The sequence below is a fragment of the Nuphar pumila genome, chromosome 10 (genome assembly GCF_984573655.1).
Source record: "Nuphar pumila chromosome 10, dmNupPumi1.hap1.1, whole genome shotgun sequence".
Taxonomy (NCBI): Eukaryota; Viridiplantae; Streptophyta; class Magnoliopsida; order Nymphaeales; family Nymphaeaceae; genus Nuphar; species Nuphar pumila.
This window is the reverse complement of record NC_143258.1, coordinates 10,682,486-10,700,522: the sequence shown is the minus strand read 5'-3', so window position 1 is coordinate 10,700,522 and position 18,037 is coordinate 10,682,486. Positions and strand designations below refer to the sequence as shown.

At 35.7% G+C, this 18,037-nt stretch overlaps 1 protein-coding gene across 2 annotated transcripts in view; it reads left to right on the top strand.

Moving 5' to 3' along the window:
* The window catches only part of LOC149823477 (mitogen-activated protein kinase homolog NTF6-like), a 51,255-nt gene extending 43,511 nt beyond the window's left edge, over positions 1 to 7,744 (top strand). The window contains exons 3-6 of one of the 2 annotated variants that reach the window (XM_090018859.1): positions 2,926 to 3,063; positions 4,952 to 5,284; positions 5,405 to 5,588; positions 7,414 to 7,744. In XM_090018859.1, coding sequence (XP_089874985.1) covers positions 2,926 to 3,063; positions 4,952 to 5,284; positions 5,405 to 5,588; positions 7,414 to 7,496 — 738 coding nt within the window. In that variant the 3' untranslated portion in view covers positions 7,497 to 7,744. Of the gene's footprint in view, positions 1 to 2,925; positions 3,064 to 4,951; positions 5,285 to 5,404; positions 5,589 to 6,942; positions 7,297 to 7,413 lie in introns of those variants that run through there. The other variant, XM_090018858.1, reaches the window with a different exon arrangement.
* Positions 7,745 to 18,037: the final 10,293 nt, after the last annotated feature.

Sequence of the window (18,037 nt, the reverse complement as noted above, 5' to 3'; positions counted from 1 at the left end):
GTAAATTGTCAGAATCAGAGGATGCAGGAACTAATATTCAACTTGTGAAAACTGATATTCAACGTGTGAAAAACACCTTCACACGTTAAATATATCTCTCCCTTTTTGACAAGTGTAGAAATGAGTAATCAAAGGATAGATTGCACAACAAGGCAATGAGAAATCATGGGAAAAACTGTAGCATTCGAATATGCAAAGATAGATTTGGAAAGGTAGGGCCAAAGAAGATCAAACAATGAATAAAAGTAATTCTCGTGAATCGGTTCACGTGAAATCCTGTAGCCCCCCTTTTTGCACGATCTGGGTTCACGTGAATGGATTTCACGTGAATCACAAATTGATAGAAGTAGTCCCACGCGAGGTGTGAGAACGCAGGGGACTTCAGAAAAAAAAAGAGAATAGATAAAGAAGAAATGAGATGAAGGACAGAAGGGGAGTAAGAGAGGAACGAAAAGCCTTGGATTTCAGATCGTCGACTCTGCCGGAATTCTTTTTCAGCCTTTAGGGGGATCTAGGCTCTGATACCATGAAAGTTTTTCATCTGTACCTGTATTGAGAGATTGAGAGAGAGAGAGAGCCCAAAATGGCGATTGCGGCTGTCACGATTTTCTTAATGAAATCGTGACCTAATGACTGTATTAATATGCTTAAGTTTACATTGTGGGTTGGGTTGGGTCTGGCGTAATATCCGAACCCGGAGCAAAGGTAAAAATACAAGTAAAAATACAAGTAAAAATACAGAGGACTTATACATGAATAAACTCGGGTCTGGTATAGGATCCAGACCCGAAACACTGTTCACCTTTTTCAGAGAGAAAGAGAGAACATTTTGCATTTTCTTGGGAGACTCATTGATATCTTGAAAGAGTAAAAAACAACAAAGAGTATTTCTATTTACTATTGAAGCTGAATATCGTGCTATGACACAAACTACAGCTGAGATAATTTGTTTAAGATGGTTACTTGAAGACATAAGAGTAAAATTGAGTGAAGGAACTCCATTGTATTGTGACAATTAAAGTGCTATTCACATCGCAAAGAATCCAGAATTTCATGAATGAACCAAGCATATTGAGATTGATTGCCATTTCACACGGAGAACACATTTGAAAGGCATTATTACTTTGTCATATATTGGTTCAACACAACAAATTGTGGATTTATTCACGAACAGCTTTTCTCCTCTTTTTGTAACACTTCTCACCAAACTCGAAATGATTCTCTTTTCATCATATCGAGTTTGAGGGGGAGTGTTAGAAGTCATGTATATTAGTCTTGTATTAATACTTATGAAAGTCATAGCCTAGGTGGTTATTTCTGTCCAGGGTTGGACTCTTTGGATTTTATGTATTTTATTTAGGTTATAAGGGCAGTTTAGTCAAATGAATGTTGTAAGAAGAGGGCTCAACCCTTTATAGTGTAAAAACCATCTCAAAAGAAATAGTTTTGAATGAAACAACAACCCTTTTCCCATTGTTATTCTTCTTTGATTCAATACACTGACCCTGATTGCACTCGTTCTACTTATGATGGGAAATACATCTCTTGCTATTTTGTTATACTATATGGTAAACTCATGATACAGAGGACTATGAAGCAAAATGTTATAGCTACGTTAGCACCAGGCAAAGTATATACTCATGGAGCTAGGAGTACGTGGAACCTCAAATTAAGTCAGTTCTTGAAGCCATGGATGTGAAACTGGAACTTCACATGAAACTATAATAATAATGTGACCATCGTCATTGTTGCTATCTTGATAAATCACCAAATCACAAAAGCATGATAAAATCTATTGCTTTTTCTTTTTGTAAGATGGCCAGGAAAAGATTGGAGACAGTTTTCAACTCATCTTAGAAATTTGGAAGCTATCTCCACCATGGCTATTACAGACGGCCAAACTTGAAGATACTGAGCAAGTTGGGCATCATCAACATTTTTGCTGATGTTTTCACTTGCTTCAAAAAATGGAAAAACATTTTCCCATGGAGGGTCCTAAACATGAGGCAGATTTCTTATATAGTTCTTTGTGTTGTATGTGTTTAGTGGAAAAATATTTATTTTGTGTCTATCACTTAGTAGAATCTTCTAATATATATATAGTCAAGAGAAGAATAGATTGATCTATTCATTGTGTGGCATTTGTTTCTTCATTTAATTTCTGTGTTCTGTGAATTAGTGGGAGAATAGTTCTGATACTTTTTTCCATCTGTTGCTTTTTATTGGAGCTCTTGTAATGCATATAGGTAAGTGATGAATTCATTTACCTACTTCATTACATTCATATCTTAGGATCTGTTTGAATACCTTGGATCTCATATCTGTATATTGAAACTTTCATGGGGCCCACACCAAGAATGGAAGTGAGCAAAAACCGAGCCTTAGATCCTTCCTAAAATGAAGATCCGAGGTTCACATTTTAGTTGACACACATACCCGTCTCGAAGGTGTTGTTTGTGGTTATGGGGGGGACGGGGAGGGGGAGGGAGGTTTGGCCAGAGATACATGCATCTCTAATAATTCAAATCCAAGTTTTAGACCTAAGCATTCAAACATGCCTTTAATTTCCTCCTAACTAAAGCACTTTTGCATTGTGCGGATCAAGCATTTCTAGGAGTTCCATAGATTTTTTCTCAGGATTTTGTATATAATACAACCGAGTTAACTCAATCTGACACCTTTTGGTATGCTATAAGTTTACATAAATTGTCTAGAAAATTTGTTGGTTGTGGCTCTCTTTATGGCTATAGAATCATGTCTAGCTTTTTATTTGGGCTTTAGCCTTTAACATGTCCATTAACCTTATCGATGGCATGCATGGATATGTTTGGATGAAATGTGCTACTATTCTCACACTTTATCAAACATGCATTATAGTGATTTGGAGTCACATGGACTCACATGCTGCCTGATTCTACTTATCAGATCGTACAGATTAAGGACATCATACGGCCACCTCAAAGAGAAATTTTTAATGATGTATATATTGTTTATGAGCTTATGGATACAGATCTTCACCAAATCATCCGTTCTAACCAGTCATTGACAAGTGAGCACTGCCAGGTATGTGCTTTTAAAACTTTTCCTTCTGTCTTACAGATTGATGTGTGTAAAAAAAAAAGAATCAATTACCTGTAATTGAAACCTAGTCCTACACTTAAAAGAAAAATGAATCAATTACCTGTAATGGAAACCAAGTCCTACACTTCCTTATGAGAAAGATCAGGTGTAGGATTATTCCCGGTTTTCTATCCTACAAATATGTTGTAATTCATACAAACTGTCCACCATATGCTTTTTTCATCACATTATGGCATTTCTTCTGCTGCATTTAAATTTTATGTCTCGTGTACCTCTGCTCTTACTATAGAGGAGTTTTTCTATATTTTACTTGGAGTCTATAGCTGTTGGTTGAAACTTGAAACTCTAGCAACATAAAAGAAATTGTTTGAGGTTGGGAAAATCAGCATTGATCTTTTCCTTTATGACTTAGAGAACCCAAAAACTGTTTATTCCCTTTTCATGTTTGTTTCTTAGGTGTTCTAGTGACGAAGAAAAGCAGTTGATAGATGAACTTTGCTTTAGAATTACCGTAATTACAATTTAACATGTTCGTTTTAGCTCTGCAGTTAAGGGTGGACATCAGGCTGAGTACCCTTCAGGCTTTCAGGTACACAACCTGAAGCAGGCTAGGCTTGGGTTGCCTTTTGCATCCCAAGCCTGTTAAGAGTCAGACCTGACTTGGCCCACACTGGGACCAGCCCAAGCTGAAAACTTAAAGGGTCCCAACCAACCAAACCCCTTTAGTTATTTGGATTTAAAGGGCCCAGACTGATCTGACTCGGGCCTGGCCCGAACCCTACAAGAACCCAGCCTGGGCTTTCAACGGGCATTGGTCTAGGTTGGGCCTGTCTGGCCCTAACAGGCCCAGGGTTGATCTGGGGTAGCTCAGCCTGTCCACCCCTATCTGCAGTTCCCAGATTCCTTTATAAGGGAAATTGGGTCATGTCAGCAGTATAATGACAGGACAAATTGGGTCATGTCAGCAATATAAAGTTATCAGAACAAAAACGTGGAAATTAGTTAGAAATGGATTTAGCTCTACATTGAGGGATTTTGAGCATTTGACCCCCCTCAGCTAGGGGGTGGGGAGGGATGCAGTGGGTGTGTTTGGGTGGTGAAGATGTTACAGGGAAGGGCTTAGTAGGAGTTTAAGTGGCAAGAAGAGAAAGTGAATGTCTTCTTTAGATAGAAAGATGAGATGTTTAATTGTGTAATGTGATCCTAACAATGTAGGAGAGCAAGATAACGTCTTAATTTATGGAAGATACCTTCACATAAACCTACTTGAAATTTCATCTAAATGCTGAACTTTTTGGTTTAGGCATGAGTGAGGAATCTAACTTTAGGTGCTTTCATGAGTTTGAATGTGAAAATGCACACAACAGTTTTGAGGCTGATATTGTTACATGCATTGTCTGATTGCTTCCTAGTTTGAACTTTCATTATTATTACAGAACAAAAGACTGCATTTAAATTGATTTCTTCTTCTAACGTATTTTCCACGTTCTCAAGGATGGTTTCATTTTCTCTTCATGGTTTTACATTTTCACCATTTTTTTTTCTTTCTGACCTTTACGCATTTCCCTGCTCCATCGAAAATTTCCTCTGCCTCTACTGCAGTCCAGCTTGGTAGTTTCCACCATCTGTTTAGGGTTGAGCCCTGGGACTAACAGTGGACTTGAAAGCCTTCTAGATGTGCATTACAAAATTACTAAGAAGCTATAAAATTTGATATAGTTGCACTTTTCAGGTTAATTTATTTGCATTATCAGGTTGCTTCCTTGCTTGGAGTTTCATTTTTATTATGTGAACAAAGACCACAGCCGTTCTTGATTTCTTCTAATCTGTTTTCTACCTTTTCAAGGATGGTTTTATTTTTTTCTTGCAGTATTTCACTTATCAGCTGCTAAGAGGGCTGAAATATGTTCACTCTGCCAATGTTTTGCACCGTGATCTGAAACCTAGCAATTTGCTATTAAATGCAAATTGTGATCTTAAGATATGTGATTTTGGACTTGCCCGGACTACCTCTGAGACAGATTTTATGACGGAATATGTTGTGACAAGATGGTATCGCGCACCCGAACTACTACTCAATTGTTCAGAGTATACTTCTTCTATTGATATATGGTCTGTGGGTTGCATACTCATGGAAATTATAAAGCGAGAGCCACTGTTTCCTGGTAAAGACTATGTTCAGCAGTTGGGACTCATAACTGAGGTAAACTTCATTTTGGCATAATCTGGGGTTGCCAGATTCTGTCAAATTCTTTGAAGCAGTTAGAGTACTTATTCCTTCAAATCTCAGGACCTAACAACCATCAGATTTTCCTTTGGGCAGCTATTGGGGTCACCAGATGATTCAGACCTTGGATTTTTAAGAAGTGATAATGCTCGGAGGTATGTTAAGCGCCTTCCACAGTTCCCAAAGCAGCCATTTTCTGTGAAATTTCCTAATGCACCACCTGCTGCTCTTGATCTTGCTGAAAAGATGCTGGTCTTTGATCCTAGCAAGCGCATCACAGGTATTGATCTCTCTCTCTTCTAAATATATAAGCTAGTTATGTCAATGTTCAACCAATTGGAATGACCAACACACCCTTAAGAGCAATGACATTTTTTAAAATACATGGTTATTTTTAAGAGTATAGTGAGTTATTTTGTAAGAAAAAAAGTTTGACATATTTTTCAAGAGGTAACAAAGTATACATTTTTAACAAAGTATGCTTTAGCATTTTGAATTTGAAAAGTGAAAATATATTTTTAAGTGACTTGCTTTAGTATCTTGAATTTGAAAGGTGAATGTACTTTTAGATGCCTTTGCTTTTAAAGGTGTTTGGTCATTTTATCAGTTGATTGCTTTAATATTTTTTTTTATAGAAAACATTGATATATAATTACTTTAAAGTTAGATAAACTCTCTCTCTCTCTCTCTCTCTCTCTCTCTCTCTCTATATATATATATATATATATATATATATATATATATATATATATATAGGGAAATGGAAACCTACCATATGGGCATGGTGCTCAATGAAACATGCTATTGGATTTCCGGTGTTTTTTTTCGAAATTCTGACCGTACAGATGTTATCTATGTGCTCGTTTGTATAGGAATCACTTCTTTGAGCATTTGATTTCGATGCTTGGATAAGTTTTTATAAGGTTTCAAACTTTCAACAATCAACGACCTACAATTTTCATAATTTTTTGAGGCTCTAAATACCTTTTTTTTCATTCAGAATGCATGATGCAAGTGTCATTTTCTAGTAAATTAATCATGCTGAATGCATCTATGGGGTCAGAATTTCGAAAAAAGCACCGAAAATCCTAGCATATTTCATTTAGCACTGTGCCAATTTTGTAGGTTTCTATTTTCATATATAGGGAAGGGGACCGTCCAACAAAAGGTCCAAAATCTACAACCGATGATAATCGACAACGTTCTTTCTCTAACAATTGAGTTTTCATCGATCGGATTTTTATCATTCATTTATTGAGCGGCATATTTTGGATTATGGATTTTCGATGTTTAGATGTGTTTTTTAAAACGCTAAAAATCAACTGCCCACAAATACTTTTTATTGAGATTGGCGCATCCAAACACATGTTTGCAATGCCCTATGCCCTGCGATTCTTGGATCCTGTAATTGTAAAATATAGTCACTAAATTTTCAAGGTTAGTGAAACATGAAAAAGTACAAAGTTGTGATTGTGATTGCCAACTGTGATTGATTTTGCCTTGAATCTTGTGAATGTGCATCACAAGGTTGAGCAAATGACTGACTGACAATCACAGCTTCTTTACCTATGACCAAAGCAAACTTGCCCCAAGTGTCTTGTGCAAAAGTACAATACTGATTGCTTCTTGCACAGTTGACGAGGCATTGAAGCATCCGTTTCTGTCAAGCCTTCACGAGATTAATGAAGAGCCCGTGTGCTCTACTCCCTTCAGCTTTGACTTTGAACGGTTATCATTCAGTGAAGAAGACATAAAGGAGCTTATATATCAAGAATCTCTAAAATTCAACCCTGATATGATGGAAATACCCTTATAGTGTATTGTATCTATCTTTGAATGCCTCGTCTACGAAGTACTGTTTAAGCTATTGCTTTCTGGATCGTGAACAAAAATGTTACATATGATTCAACTTCTGTACATGATTTGTCTCAACTTTGTTTGAGTGCCCTAGTTCTCTGTATGGACGAAGTTCATTCTTCGTTTGATGAGTATGTTCTATTTTGCAATTTATGTTTTTGGTTTTTCATTTGAAACTCTCTCTCTCTGCAAACTATGTAATCCATTCCCTAATATACTCCGTGCACTCTTGTGTTCTCATAAAATAGGAGTCTGTCTCCTATGGAAGGATAACCGCCCGACTGGATGCCTTATCTGTGGGGAGTTTGATTGTACTCTGCGTATTTTTTGAATGAAAGAGGGGGGCAATCCTCCGGCAGTATTTATCAAAACAAAATAAACACTGTTTTCATAACATTTTCATAAGCAAAGGTTAGTGCTTTGTACTCTGTCGAAAAAAAAAAGATTTTTTTTTTTGCAGACCCCTACCAGTTATACAACTATACATCTCAACACAAGGTGACATGCACTAGCTGATCCTACCAGACAAGCGAGCCCTGGTTGGTATGTCCAAAAAAAGGTTAGTGCTTTGTAACCTTTCCCTAAACCATTGGTAGTATTGGTTTGACTTTTATATGGTCAGTTTTTTTAGGTCAAGTCTAAACCACCGCACATTGGTAGGTCTCTGGTTGGTAAAATCCTTGAGGTCTCCCCTGCCCGTCAGTGTATACATCCAGTTTCGACCTTCTACAGTTCATTTTTGTCAAGTGCACTGGGGTATATAAATGTTGCCTGAATTTTGCCGTGAAGTGGCATTCATAGTGACAGCCATCATTGGATCAGAAATAGGGATGCAAATGGTTTGGATCTGAACAGCTTATACATGAGGATTTGGACCCAGAACAGCCAAAAATTGCAAAACCTTCAACCCAGTTGCATCCTTAATAAAAACAAAAAATGGTTGTACTGTCCTTGTAAAATGGCATAATTTTAAAAATGCCTTACAATTTGCTGAATTTTTTTTTCTATGTTGAAAATTTTGATTCTTGACAATTTTATAACTTTTTTACTCTCTGTGAATCTCTTGATGTTTGCATGCAAAACTCCTGCTGAATTTTTTTTCTATGTTGAAAATTTTGATTCTTGACAATTTTATAACTTTTTTACTCTCTGTGAATCTCTCGATGTTTGCATGCAAAACTCCTGACATTCACACAACATATTTGTGTAAATTTTGGAGGTTTACAACATATTTATGCGAACATCGGGTGGTTCATAATATATTTGTGTAATTTCAAGAGGTTTACAACATATTTATGCGACATAGGGAGGTTCACAATTTATTTGTCAGCATATTTGTGTCAATGTTGCGAGATTCACAATATATTTGTGTGGAGGTTCGTAACATAATTGTGCGGCGCGAGATTCACAATATGTTTGTCAACCTCTTGACGTAACATAATTTGTGTAAACGTCAAGAGGTTGACAACATATTTATGCGAACAGTATAAGGTTCACAATATATTTTGCAAATGTCATGATGTTCACATGTTTGAGCATTTTTTTTTTGAATTTGTAACCCAAAAAAATTACACTCGGCATGAAGACCTGGTCACATTGACTTTAGCATTAGTGCGAATGTCAGGAGGTTCACATGTGATCGCCAAAAGGTTCACATAGGATAAAAATGTCAAAAATCAGAATTTTGGGCATGAAGAGAATTTCAGCAAATTGCGATGCATTTTTTTTTAAACCGCACCATTTTACAATGACAGTATGACCATTTTCCTTAATAAAAGACCATGGCCCCATCATGTAAAAGATAAGAGTATTAATCACTAATGGCTTCTAGATTACTAATAAACAGAAAAAAAAAACTGTTGCTTACATCAAAGATGTTTAATAAGATTTACGTAAGAAAGCCCTGATGAATGCTCACTATGAAACTCCCAAGAGCTATGTAGAATAACAAAAAATAAACAGAAACTACGGCATCGTTTTAGAATCACAATAACAACTTGCACTTTCTCATGTTTCACAAAACTTGTCAAAGTGCTGTGATTGTGACTTGCAATCAAAGAAGCTGAGAAAATCCAAAACCCAAGAATCAATGTTACAAACGTGACTACATCTTATGAATAGCTCTCTGTATAGTTATTGCAAATATAAAGGAAGTAAAGTAGATAGGACTGTGAGAAAGATGGGAGATGCGGTATGGGATGGCCGTTGGACAAGTGGGAGGGCCGATGAAGGAGAAAGGGGTAGGGATGAGAGAGGGCAGATGAGATAAGGTTAGACAGGCGGGGTTTAGGGGATGCGGGTCGAATGTCATTCAAATCCAACCCAAATGTGGCTAGATTAGTCGGATTCTGTAAAGATTTTTTTTTCGACATAAGAAAGCTGGGGTTAGGCAGACCCCTACCTGTTTATTAAAGAAAGATTATCTGCATATTTACATTGTTATTCAGGGTTCATATTACACCATTGTTTGTCTTCTGTGACTGCCAAACTCGCCAGAGATCTCGCAAGAACATTGAGTTTTTTTGGAGCAAAACAGATAATGATTCCATCAAATGATTTAAGATGCTGAATCAGATTACTAATCTGGTTGTTGATCCTGCATCTACCTTCTAAACATCGGTAAATAAAACTTAATCTGCTTAAAACTCATATTCTTATTTGGTATAGAATTTTCTAACCAAATCTGATGGACATCTGATTCCAACAGATATCCAAATCCGATTACATGTGAATATTCCTTGGGTATTATCCTTTCTCCATTCTAATCCGAACCCAATTAGCCAATATCCGATTAGTCAGATTCAGTGAAGGCCACACTCGTCCTGAATCCAGTAAAAGTCTAGAAATCACCCTTTCGTTGATAGTCCGTAGATTAGGAACTCGGGAGAGAAAGCAGCATACAAAGTTTCTTTTAAGTTCCCACAATGGAGCTTTGAACCAAGTCATTTGGTTCACGGGTTTCTCTTATAATTCATTTATTTATAACTCCACGTGATCAAGAGATGAACGACTCAATCTGGATCTTCGAATTGGATCAGTCCACAATTCCAAAAGCTAACATTGACGAGATGAGAGTAATCTAGGATGGATATCTATTTAAGACAATTAACTCAACCTTTCATGAATCTTGACTCAACAATAACCGATTGGAAATGGGTGGGAAATAAATTCATTCATTGCAAAGCTGCACTTTTGCTTTATCAAGAATATCCTTATTGCAGGTTTTTGAATCAGTACCCCAGAATATATTTTTCTATAAACGATTCCAAGATTTCTCTAAATTTTTGGCAAAATTTTGACCATATCAAGCTAAGTGATCAAAGTTACATATCCAAGAAAGGAATAATAAAGCAATGACCATTAATAAAGATGCACGGTTTCCACCCTGTTGGAGATGTTTTCTTGAAGAGACATATGGCCACTACAAACAGAATCAAGATGATGCTTCTGTGATGGGATGACTCGATCAAGGTAGAGGTCTTTACTTGGGAAAACTCGTTCTTGAACCTTCTTGATTGCACCTGTAAAGTAAGCTTGAATGGTGAATCCACCCAAGCAAAACCCGACTCAAGAAATGTGTGTTTTCAATTAGAAAGTGTGTGAACAACTAAATTTACCTAAGAAAATGTGACAAAATAAGGAAAGAAAACAAAGGAGGAGAGAGAAACTTACCCGGGTTTCTTGGAAACCCTAGCCCCTTCCTCTTGACAATCAGGTGCGATGATGATGTATCGAGCACGATGATGAAGAGATCCAAGTGGAAAAGGTGTCTTTCCACGTAGGAACGAGATTCTTGGAATGAAAATCCAAGAAAGATGGTTTCTTGGAGAAAGAAACCCAAGAAAAACCCAAATCTTGGGAAAAAAATGCCTAAGAAAGGAAGGAAATGTGATAGGAATTGGAATTTTTATGAGAAATTCAAGAAAGATTAGATTTTACCTCAGAGGGCCCTCCCGACTCCTCGAAGCAAGAAAGAGATTTGGGAGAGAGGCATCTCAAGACTCCAAAAAAACCAAGAAGAGATGGTTTTTCGAACCTCTCTTGATTTACCAAAGAAACCAAGGGACAACCGAGAGGCTTTTGAGAGCTTTGGAAGCTCTCAAGATGATTTGATGACTTGTGAAGCAAAGACACCCACCCTCCACATTATCCACGCTTTCTCACTCAAGAAATGGCCAAAACGACCAAAATACCAAGCCTGTCAGCATGGCTATGTCGACTTTTAAGCTCTGTCAACATTGTTGTGTCGATTGAACTATGTTGACATGGGCTATGTCCTGTCAATACATTGTGTCGACATGTGTTAAATCTGTTGACATGTCATGTTGGTTCGATTATCTTCAGTGTTTTGACCATAACTTTGCGCTCAGGTATCAAAACAATGAGTGGTTTAAAGCATTGGAAAGCTGACATCCTCCTCTACAAAATTTATGTTGAAAAAAAAATGAAATTTGGCTATTTTGTTGGTCAAAAATACGTTGAAACTGAGCCCTACTTTTCAAAACCATATTTTGAAATTTAGACTGGTTTCTCTTGTAACTCTTCACTCTGATACGGGGTCAAAGTGATTTTTGTTTGGTCAGAAAGCTTGAGACCTCTACTTTCGAAGAAGATATTTAGAGGATGTTATTTTAGAAACCAAATATAGTAGAAATCGAGTTTTGACCAAAGTATGCTTCAAAATATCCTTGTATATTTGTAGGGTTTTATGGAAAAGTATTTTCTCTCATAACTCAAAATATGCCTGGAATGATGACCAACTTTACATAAATGTTCCTTTGTAAAAGTATCTTGCTCCTTGCATGCAAGAATACTTCAAGTTCACATCCAGTGTAAACAAGCCATCCCAATTTTGATGAGTCTTTAAGGTAACTCTATATTGTCGAGGCCAACATTTATGTTGGTTGGGAACCTAAAAAATTTTGGGTGTCAACAAAGTCGAGCTAGTATTAACAAACTTCATTATAATTCCAAAAGCTTATATTGATTCTGTTGATCAGAAAGAGACCTTACATATGCCAAAATCACCCAAGATGGTTCACAATTAGGCTCATCAATATAAGGACCAAATTGAGAATAAAGAAAGTCATGCCAAAGTTCCCAAACAGAAACCTCTAATTCTATTTAGCTCAACCACTAAAGTTTTCAGTTTGGAGGAAGAACACATGTTTGAAATCCCTATGAAAGAGGAAGATGTTGAATATGTTGATGTAGCAAAAAGTTTTGGCTCACACAATTTGGCAAAAGCAAACAATGGCACTAAGATGAATTGTTCAAATGATGTCATGAAAAATTTGAGAGTTGAAATTCCTTATCTCTTTTGAGAAAAAAAAAGTTCTTTTAATAAAATTTCTTTGGGCAGCTCAAAATATGTTGAGAAAAGATGCAACCTCGTTATACCCATGCTTATGTTGGTCCTTAATCTTGTGATCTCAACCAGGACCATGGGTAGCATTCTAGGATGAACCAACCAACATCTTCCCAAGTTCAATTTGAGTTTATGCCTTTGATGTTGAATATGGTGGAAGAATCATTTGTGACATGCACCATGCAGATCAAGTTTATGCTAGGTCAAGAGAACCAAAAGGCCAACCAAAATTTTCAATCACATAGGAAATCTGCATCTAGTATTATTTTATACCAACAAATCTTGGGAAACATTGGAAAAAGGGTCCAACTCCTAATCCCTTGGAGGATCAAGGTTGAAAAGGAGGAAAGTTTTGGAATATGGGTCATATCAAGCTTCAAAAGGAAAGTGTCTTGAACTTATCCTCACAACATCTTCAATCTATGATCACCCTGTTCTTCGCATTGGGTCAGAGGGACCTTCAAAGTGTTGAGAATCAGTAGAGGTAAAATTGTATCATCGGAATCGGGTTTGCTCTCAACTTCTTGTAGTTCAAAGTAAAGCATTCATCATTTACACATCTTTTAGGAATGTGAATGATTTTTTCTAGTTATCTTTTATAAATACTTAATTGAAAAATAAAAAATCCAAAAAAATGGAATATTTTAAAAATCCAAAAAATAAAAAATTTCAAGAAAAATTGCCCTTTTGCTACAAATTTTTTGTTATTTGAATGGATCTTTTTCACAAAGTCATTGCATTTATGAGAAGTTCACATGCACTTCATCCCACTCTTTGTGTCATTAGCAATAGTCACCTTTTTCCATTACTGCAAAAAGGAAGCTTGAATGTTTAGCCTTTTATGAGAAAAAAATATAAAATGAATGAGCTTACAGTGAAATAGAAAGATAAATCTTTTTGTGAAGCCTGAAAATAACAAAGAATGAATCATACAAGGGTATATTTGAGTCTCGTATTCTAAAGTTTAAGACTTAATGATCCACTTAGAGGAAAAACTCTTTAAGTTGAAGGATGTCAAAACTGCCTTCTACTTTGACTTTTCTTTGCATCCCTTCCTTTGGTCGGTCATGTGGATTTATTTATCTTATGCATTGGTACTTTCTGCTTCTAAGTCTTGTTTTCAACATCCCTGAAAATGACTAAGTTGGTCATTTCATTGTACAAGGCAAAAACTACCCATTCAGACCTTATCCTAGGGCATGTTTCATTTTTTTTATGAAGAGGAGCATCAAGGAAAAAGTTCTCACAAAAAAAAGTTTCTTATGGTCATTTTTAAATTTCCTTTTTCAAAATCCTTTGTTTTCGAAACAAGAAAAAAAGAAGTTTCTTGTTGTGCTTTTACTTTCCTTTTCAAGTAGAAACCCTAGGTATGAAACTAGTTGTTTGTATGTTAGAATTTTCCTAAGGAGATCACTTGTGAATTTAAAAACCCTTGTTAGAAAATTGCATGTTATGTAATATTTAAGAAAAGTTCAACTTCCAACAAGTTAGGTTTATATTTTAATTGAGACCTTGCTTGCTTTATCTGTGCTCTTTCCTGATTTAACCTCATTTTCTTAGGACTTTGATTGTAGAGCTGCTTGTTTTCTATGTGGATTTTTGAAAACCCTTATCCAAGTCTTATTATTCGGATCTTCAGATCTCCCACCCATACCAGGTATATATGTTTAGTATATTGGTGGTGGACCAAGGAAGTTGGATCTCCACTCGCACGTACAGTAGACATAAGTCTGGGTATATCCGTGGTGGACCTAAAAGGGATCCTTAACCCAGTAGAACCTAAGTGACTTCACTCAATGCGTGGAGCATTCAAGGACACCTAGGAAGTCTGTTTTCAAAATCCAAACTTGTGTGCAAGGTGACTAGTTTGGTAGGAAATTATAGAATTGCCAAAAGGGTCAGGACCCAAAGAAAAGGTAAAGGGCATGAAAGTGATTGGGAAGAAGCAAATGATGAGGAAGAAAGTAGCCAACTAGTGCCAGAATCATTAAAAAAAGGAAAGCAAGTAGTCCACTCCCATGAACAGTTGATGACAAAGCTAGTCAGAAAAGGCAAGCAAGTGAACAACATAGGCAAATCAAGCAGAGTGTCTTAGTTTAGGTTATTCATTGGCCAAAAAGTGTAGCGCCCTAGACTCAGATCTAAGCACCCAATCCAATGAGTATAAGGATTGAGTCTGAAATTTGGAGAATGAGTTAAGAGATATGAGTTGTCAACTCCAAAGTGTCAAAGGTAAAAGAAGAATCTATACCATTTAAGATTTTATCCTGGATGAAATAGATGGAACTTCAGTAGCAACAACACCCAAAAAGTACATCAAGTTTAATTGATCAGAAAATATCGAGACCCACCTGTCACTTTTCCTGAATGAGTGTGAGGACTACTAGAACAATTATTGAGTCCTAATTTGTTGGTTTCCAAGTATAGAGAGATTCATATATAACATTGATGCCTTGCCTACCATATGCCAGTTCTATGACATCAAGCAAAGAAAGGATGAAGATGTCAAAGACTTCATTAACATATTAAGGTTGGTCTATCATAGGATGAAGGACCCGATGTGTGAGTCCCATGCACTCACCATCATCATAAATAACTTCAAACAACCTCTAAAGGGTCTCTTAGCCACTCAAAAGCATGACATTTGTTGATTTGATCAATGTTGCTACCTAGATGGAGTCTAATTTGAAGAGAGGCCTATATGATGAGATTTTGGCTAATATTGGAACCAAGAAGGATGGATCTAAGAAAGAAGAGTCATTCGAGAGTCAAGTCAATGTTGATACTTCTCAAAGATCAAAATAAAAGTCTCTCATGAGTAGCTTCAAATCTCTCAAGCAAAACCCGAGGCATGTCCAAAATCATAGATGGCCCAAAGAAAGGGAATTCACAGAGTTTCAACATACCCAATCTAAAGTCTTGGATATCTTGATGCAAAATGGGGACTTTAAACTACCTAAAGCCTTAAATCCCCTTCAAATAAAAGAAAATTATTCATCAAAGTATTGCAGATATCATCAGGCATTGGGTCATGACACTGAAGAGTGTATTCCTCTCAAGCATATAATCTAAGATCATATTGACGAGGGTGAATTGGTCGCAAGAAATGAATAAGCCAGAGAAAAGGTAGGTTGTGGTCTTGATAAGGAAGTCAACATGATCAGAAAGGAAGAGTCAATGCCAACAAACTTTATTGTAATTTCAAAGATTGACATTGATTGCTGATCATAGAGAAGCCTTGCATTTGTCTAGATCACCACAATTGGCTCACACTCAAGTCCACCAATATGAGATTCAACTCATAAAGGAAGAAGAAGAAGTTCATGTCAAAGTTCCAGAAGAAAAAGATCCTATCAAGACTTTAGAAAAAGAAGGTTTGGTTGTGCTTGAGTCAACCACTAACACTTCCATCTTAGAGGAAGAAGAGGTGTTTAAAGTTCTTGTGGAAGAGGAAGACCTTGAATATGTTGATGCCCTAGAAGATTTGGTAGGGGATGTAAAACCCAAGATTTTTTTTTCGATAATTTAATTGAATAAATAATGAATTTTTATGTGTATCTATGACTTGAGTGAAAATTCTTGTTTTTTTGAAAATTCTTGATTTTCTCAAATTTCTTAATTTTCTTGAAAATCTTGACTTTCTTGATTTTAATTAATTATGAATTTCAGTCTCAAGTTATGAAGAACATTGCAAGAATAATTGTAAAATTCAAAATTGAAAGACTAAAAAAGAATGTAAATGATTCAAATATTTTTAGATTATAGATATTGGATTTGGATCTAAATCTTAGCATTTGGATCCAATATGCATTTGAAAAAATAATATGGATTGGATCTAATTTAAATATTAATTGGATCCAATACCAATGAATTGGACCCTCATATGGGATGACTTATGTGGGTCCTATTTGGATCCAAGAGTCCTTGTAGCTTGAATTTCATTTGGTTCTAATTGAAATTAATTAGAATTTTATTTAGGAAATTAGATTTTTTTTCAAATTAATTAAGTTATTAATTAGGAGATCAAAGAGAGTGGGACATCTCACACCTCCTAGAACAATTAGAAAACCCAGCTAATTGTTTGTGGTTAGTATGGTGGAAAAGTCAAATAAGAAGAGTTCTAATTAACTAAGAGTTTTAAAGAAGATAATAAACAAATAAGGAAAGGAAGTTCAAGAGTGTTGGAAGTTGATCTAGGCTAGGACTCTTCCCTATCCACACATTTTTGGAGGAGAGAGTTCTAACCAAGTTAGAACACTATCTAGGTGAGAGATAGGGTTATATAAACCCCCTCCCACACGCCCCTCTCATTCTCACTTAATACAAAATTTTCTTCTCTCTCTTTCTTTTCTTCTTATTGCTTTCTCTTTTTCCTCTCCTATTCACATCTAGGAGGTCTGAAGTGTGTGGCTTCAGCAGCCATTAAACCTGCATAATTCATCAAGATGGTGGTGGTGAGACTATCAGATGACTCGATTTCCTTTCGATTTAACAATCTATCGATTCTTTTGGGTAAAATTCACATAGTTTATCCTTTATATATATACCAAGCATGCATATGTGTATAATATATTATTCCAGAGTTGTATTTGCATTATCAGATCAATCATACACGTTTTTCTTTTGTAAAGATATTGCTTATTTGGATTTGCAAAACATGAATCATGGCTTTTTCATAAAAATGTTTTTGAAAGGCATATCTAAATATGATTTAGTTGTTGAATCAGGTTAGAATTAACCATACATTTTTCTTTTTGGTGATGTCTATAAGTTAGTCTTTTTATAATCTGGTTGAAACCAAAATATTGAAGTATCAAAGGTTTTATGGGTTCAGGATAGTTTTTAACAAAAACATTTTCTAAGAAACTCTTGTTTGATTCCGACCAGTTTAAAAAATATTTTTTTATCTCTAAAAATATCAATCCAAAAAATTTAAATAAAAATATTAGGATAATTTACAAATTTAGAGCTTAATTTTAGAATCGTGTTTTGCCTGATTTGTATCAATTTTAAGGAAAAAACGTCCATCCTAACAGAGCTCTAGTTTTAGACTCTGGTTACAGGACTCTTTCGACTTGTCTTTTTGAAAGGTATAAACGTCTAAGCAAAACCACTCTGAATAAAATATGAAAAATTTGGATAAAGTTCAACATATAATACAAGACTGTGTAAAATGGGTTTTGTTATAAATTTTTTCTATAAATCTCAGAAAATTCTTCAATATGATTTTTGTTTTGTAATTTATAGAATTTGGTTTATGACTCTAACATAAGAGGGTTTAGTAGAGGATTTTTTATTATTTTTATGCTCATGATTTTAAAGATTGGTTTATTGGGTTGTGTTTCTGACAAGTAAATTCAGCCTTAGTAAAAATATGAGGGTTACATATATGGTCTATAATTTTTGGTGGATTTTATAAAATTGGGTTATTAGAGATCTGAATTTCCCTCATGACTTATACATGTGATTAGGCAGTGACATATATAGATTTTATTGTTTCATTG